The sequence below is a fragment of the Wasmannia auropunctata genome, unplaced genomic scaffold (genome assembly GCF_000956235.1).
Source record: "Wasmannia auropunctata unplaced genomic scaffold, wasmannia.A_1.0 LD336111.1, whole genome shotgun sequence".
NCBI lineage: Eukaryota > Metazoa > Arthropoda > Insecta > Hymenoptera > Formicidae > Wasmannia > Wasmannia auropunctata.
Window position 1 is genome coordinate 3,666,414 of NW_012026779.1, and position 6,397 is coordinate 3,672,810.

A 6,397-nucleotide genomic window follows, 5' to 3' on the forward strand; every position below is an offset into this window, starting at 1 on the left:
GACGACGCCAACGGCTTCCACCTCCGGCATCGAGGCACAAGCCGTGTTCCTCCAGGAGGAAGTCAACCGGGTAGGCTTGCGAATGCCCGAATTCACCCCGGCTAACCCGGAGCTATGGTTCAACATCATCGACCGTAGCTTCCAAGCCGCCGGTATCACCCAGGACGCAACGAAGTTCGGATACGCTCTCACAGCTATCGGACCGCGTCACACTCTCGAGGTTCGGGACATCATAATGAATCCGCCTGCAGAAAACGCCTACGGCACACTAAAAGCAGAGCTCATCAAGAGGCTCAGCCTGTTGCAGGAACACAAAACGCGACAACTCCTCGAGCACGAGAAAATCGGCGATCGGAAGCCTTCGCAATTTCTGAGGCATCTCCGGAACCTCGCCGGCACCGTGGTAGGCGATGGCGTATTACGCACCATCTGGCTAAGCAGACTCCCTGCGCACATACAGCCACACCTTGTGTCAAGAACCAACGATACTCTTGACCAGCTAGCAGAGATTGCGGACACGATTATGAAGGCAACTAAAGCTCCGACCGCCAAAATCTCTGAAGTGGTTCCTGCTACCGACGCAAACGCCCTACACCGTTTACTGCTCGAGCAGATAGCAGCCGTGCAGAACGAAGTCGCAGTTCTAAAATTAAAAGAATTAAGAGAAGGCGGCAGAGACAAATTCCGGCCAAGGCCACGATCCCGATCACGTTCTGGGCAACGAAGAAAATCTGCCTCGGGCCCATGTTGGTACCACTGCAGGTTCGGACAAGCTGCAAAGAAATGCCAACCACTATGAAATTTCCGAAAAACGGGAAACTCCCGCGTCGACTCCCCAGTAATGGCGGCCGAAAGGGAGCTCGGAACGACGCGCCGCCTATACGTCATGGACCTCGACACCAAGATAGACTTCCTCGTGGACACTGGCGCCGATTTTTGCGTGTACCCCCGCACATACCTTCGCAGGCCACGCACAAGATCCACGTACGAACTGGCGGCAGCAAATGGGACCGCAATTCATACTTACGGTTCCAAGGCACTCACACTAAACCTCGGCCTCCGACGCTGTTTTACGTGGGATTTCGTCATCGCCGACGTGGCAAAGCCCATCATCGGAGCCGATTTCCTGGCACATTTTGACTTGCTGGTCGATTTGAAAAACCGTCGACTGGTAGACCAGGTAACTAACCTGACTGTGCCAGGACGCAAAATCAATTCACACAAGGTCTGCGTCAAAACAATCAGAGGAACTACGCCATATCACGCATTACTCAGTGAATTCCCTGACATCACAAGGCCAGACGGACGACCTCGGCAGACCAAACACAACACCCGCCATTTCATCAAAACTACGCCAGGACCTCCAGTGGCTTGCAAACCACGCAGGCTAGCACCTGATAAATTGGCCATTGCCAAACAAGAGTTCCAAAACATGATTGAACTCGGCATCGCTAGGCCTTCGAAAAGTTGCTGGGCATCACCTCTTCATCTTGTCCCCAAGAAAGGGGAGAATTGGAGACCATGCGGGGACTATCGAGCAGTAAACGCACGCTCGATACCGGATCGATACCCCGTGCGCCATATACACGACTTCGCACAAGCGCTGGAGGGCACCCGGATTTACACCACTCTCGATTTGGTACGGGCATATCACCAGATACCCGTCGCCGAGGAAGACATTGAAAAAACAGCCATCACAACACCCTTCGGCATGTTTGAATTTCCATACATGTCGTTCGGGTTACGCAACGCAGCACAAACCTTTCAACGGTTTATCGACGAGGTATTGCGTGGACTAAGCTTCTGTTACGCATACCTCGACGACATTTTTATCGCATCAAGAACGGAGGATGAGCATCTGGAGCACCTTCGCATTCTCTTCAAACGCCTGAATGAGTACGGCGTAGTCATCAATCCAGCAAAAAGTGTTTTTGGGCGCTCCCAAGTAACCTTCCTCGGTTACCTAGTGAATTCGGAAAGTACACAGCCACTACCTGACCGAATAAAAAGGCTACGAGAATACAATTTGCCCAAAACAGCCAAAGAACTTAGACGTTACCTGGATATGTTAAACTTCTATCGAAGATTTATACCCAGGGCCGCAGCAGCACAAGCACCACTCCATGATCTTCTCGGTTCAAACAAAGGCGCTACAATCCTGGAGTGGACGCCAGAAACGAAACAAGCTTTCGAATCCACGAAGAACAGTCTCGCCCAAACTGCGCTACTGGCACATCCAAAGGCGTACGCCGAACTAGCCCTCTTCACGGACGCATCTGACCGCTGCGTCGGGGCAGTTCTCCAACAGCGACATGGCGAAGACTGGGAACCACTGGCTTTCTACTCCAAGAAGCTGAATCCCACTGAAGTTAAATACAGCACCTTTGACCGAGAACTGCTGGCAATCTACCTGGCCATCAAATATTTTAAACATATGGTAGAAGCTCGCCAGTTCGTGATCTACACCGATCGCAAGCCACTCATCTTTGCCTTCCGCCAGAGACCAGAGAAGTGCACGCCAAGATAGTTCCGGCATCTTGACTATATCGGTCAATTCACCACCGATATACGCCATATATCAGGCAAGGACAACGTAACTGCCGATACGCTGTCACGAGTGGAGGCAATACACTCGACGATTAATTACGAAGCATTGGCCAAATCTCAACAAGAAGACCAAGAGCTGTTATCGTTTATCGTCGAAGAAAAAAGCCTGCAGCTCAAGAAGGTCGAAATCCCTGGTGCAGGCTTGGCTATCTGGTGCGACACAAAAACCAAGACGCCACGTCCATTTCTTACCAAGCCATTCAGACGAGCCGCCTTTGAAGCGATCCACAATTTGGCACACCCAGGCGTCAAGACAACCACTAAACTCACAACGCTACGTGTGGCCATCCATCAACGCAGAGTGCCGGGAATGGACGCGAGCTTGTACAGCCTGTCAACGCTCGAAAATAACGACGCACATATCAGCTCCACACGAAACCTTTGATCTGCCCACCAAAAGGTTCGAACACGTCTATCTCGATATCATAATTCTACCAGTATCTGAAGGTATCAATACTGCCTCACCTGTGTAGACCGCTTTACGAGATGGCCAGAAGTAATCCCAATGGAAAACCAAGAAGCAGAGACAGTAGCCAAATCATTTTACAACGGCTGAATCAGCCGCTTTGGCGTGCCCCTGCGGATCACCATCGATCAAGGACGTCAGTTCGAGTCACAGCTGTTTAAACAGCTGAACGAACTAACAGGCAGTAAACACCTACGCACGACGGCATACTATCCACAAGCAAACGGACTGGTAGAGAGGTTTCATCGCCAGTTAAAAGCTGCAATCAGATGTCACGCAAACGACAAGTGGACAGAAGCCTTGCCTACAATCCTTCTGGGCATCCGCGCCGCCTGGCGCGAAGACTTGGACGCAACCAGAGCCGAGCTAGTTTACGGTGAAACATTCCGGCTACCAGGTCAATTCTTAAACAAAGAGCCTACCAACACTGCTGATGACGCAGCTCACCTTATCAAAACGCTGCGCCAGCAGTTCGAACAGTTGCGACCAAAAAAAGGGACCAACCACGCAGCACAGAAGGCATTCATCTTTAAAGACCTCGCCACAAGCAGCCACGTCTTCGTACGACACGATGGGCCCAAGACGATCTTGCAACCACCGTACGACGGACCATATCAGGTTATCGAGCGAAAGGACAAGACCATCAAAGTCAAGATCAACAACAAGATGGTCAACGTATTGATAGACAGAATCAAACCGGCATACTTGTTAGCTAATACAGAGGACACGAAGGAGGCACCAACACAACTCCCGAAACACAGAACAGAACCATCCACGAGGACCACGAGATCCGGACGACGAGTCCACTTCCCGGATCGGTTCCAGGCAGGCTTATCATAATCGTGGGTCCCCCACTGGAAAGGGAGTGCTGTGGCGGTACAATTACGGCACGCGCGTCTGGCCGCGCGCCGGGCCCGCGCGCCCGCCACGTGACGAGAGTAGTACGCAGCGCCACTGCTAGGTGCCGCCACGGGAGCGTCCCGTTTGACCACGTCCCGATTGACCACAGCCACTCACAGCGGCCGGTGCCTAGAGATTTTCCACTGTTCAAGCGCTGTGAGTGGCTGGTGGTCAATCGGGACGTGGTCAATCGGGTATCATCCTGCCGCCACTACAATTCTCGTAATTAAGATTCACCCACGCCCGCTATATCTAGGGCTCCGTGGATGGTCTCAAGCACGTTCTTCTGCTCTCAGAGTGGTGTGAGCTTCTTAGGCCGCCACTCTGAGAGTATTTTGGGGTAACAAGCGACAGAGCAAGCTCGGTCCCTTGTAATCGAGAGGAAGCGGGAGTCCCGGCCTCTCGATTCAAGGCACACACCAGGCCTCTGTTCAGCTCCGTTCCGAGTACGCCCAACCGGGCCGTTTTCGCCGAGCCTGCAAGGAGAAGCCCCGCCACCACGCCGCGGGCAAGAAAAAGGAGGCCACCTTGTCCTCTCGAGGTGAGCAGCCATCCGCCACCGCAGGAAGCCCCAGCGACCGAGGAGACTTCCGAACGCCGACTCGACCCAGGAGTGGCCTACCTCTCGTGGCGTCTGACGCCCGTCGATTTCGCCAGGCCCGAACAGCGACCCACGGATCCTCGGCCCCGGCCAACGGTCAGCCGATGAACGCAGACCGAGGAGAGCACCTCACCGCCGAGTCCGCCGGTCAGGACGCCGACGAAACCGCTAACGCCAGGACGAGCGAAGCAGCGCAGCCCACCGAAGCCGCTGACTCCCGGGCGTCCGAAGGGTCCTTCCATCCGGACCTTCTGCACGCCGAGTCACCAGCCAGCGACGCCGTCAAGGCGCTCGCGACCATCCGGTTCCCCGGGACGCTTCGCGGACCTTCTTCGGCGGCTGGCACAAGCGTCTCCTGACCGCACCCGATTGAGATCGGTGATCTCAATCCCACTGAGACCGATCCCGCGGTTCCAACGCAGGCCCTTCGTGCAGGACCGGACGAAGGCCCTCTTTAGCGCGTTGAAAAAGGAAGACCTTCGTCGTCACCGGCACTAAACTCCTTCGCACCTTTCGGCGCGGCATCTTTGGGTGCCACCCGACTTACTTCCTACCTTTCCTGGAAATCAAGCTTCCTTTACAAGCCTTACACTGACATTTCCTACCCTTGTAAATATAATCCTAAAATATATCCAAGCTGTTACTTATAACCGGAGTCGTTTGTGGATCCCTACTCATTGCGCTCCTTTTTCTGATCAATCATTACCACTTACGTCCACAACGTATTATAATGTACATTTAAGATGGTACACTGCAATAAACCATTCGAAGAACGCAAAATCATTGTCTAAAACATATGGAATTAGTGATTTTAATGCACCGTTACATACTTAATCTATAATTCTCTTAAATAAAATAAAATATTTGTAATGCTTACTAAATTTCAAATTTAATTGCGAGCAATCTTGCTTGGCGGTAACTCCAAACTACATTCAGGGAGTTTTCTTTTTATTGGTTTTGTCCCCTGTAATAACTTAGCAAATGATAATGTTTTGTCTCCTATTAACTTTATATCCGACATACTTTGAACTTCCAAAAAAATATGTCATATGTAAAGTATATTTTATATTATAAAAAAAATTGAGTTTAAAAAAATTAAGAATTTTAAAAAGATATAACTTACTAATAACTTTTATATATCCTTTAACTTCAATGTAATCTTCTTTTCTGTAACTAATGTCATGTTCATAATCGATAATCTGGATTTCTAATTTATAAATACCAGCAGTAATTGATCTGGTCCCAATTGTTTTAAAATTATTTGAAAGTGCATTTAAACTTGTTTTAATGAAACCACGTACAACTAAAAAGTATTAGAATATATTTATTTTTAAAATATATTTTATTTTATTTTATTATTTTGTTTATATTTTATATTATTTTTTCTTTTACGAAACATTAAACTTAGGACAGATATCTATACGTACATTTATAATACGTATATTTATAAGAGCAGTAAAATTATTTTTCAAAAGAGTAGAAAATAAATTTTAATAGTAACAAATGATAATAAATGTTTGTATACAGGGTGATTCAGAACAACTCCTCGTCCTTAAAAAGACGTATTTTTGACTCAATTCTAAGACGATTTTTCCTTTACAAAAATTTTGTCCGAAGCTTAGTTTTCAGATTATAACGAGAAATAGTTAGCGAATTACGAGCCGCGTACGGATGGTAGATAGGGGCGGCGCAACTTACTGTCCGCCGGCAGGCGGTACGCGGGACCGTCGCGACGATCAGCTGACTACACGCGCGCATAAAATATGCGTTTACATTCTCTCTCTCTCTCTCTCTCTCTTTTTCACACACACGCACGCACGCAC

At 49.5% G+C, this 6,397-nt stretch overlaps 1 protein-coding gene across 1 annotated transcript; it reads left to right on the forward strand.

The window, feature by feature from the left end:
* Window positions 1-82: 82 nt before the first annotated feature.
* LOC105450567 lies at window positions 83-799 on the forward strand. The gene has a single exon (XM_011690495.1). The coding sequence runs from the start codon at window positions 83-85 to the stop codon at window positions 797-799; it is 717 nt and encodes a 238-aa protein (XP_011688797.1).
* Window positions 800-6,397: the final 5,598 nt, after the last annotated feature.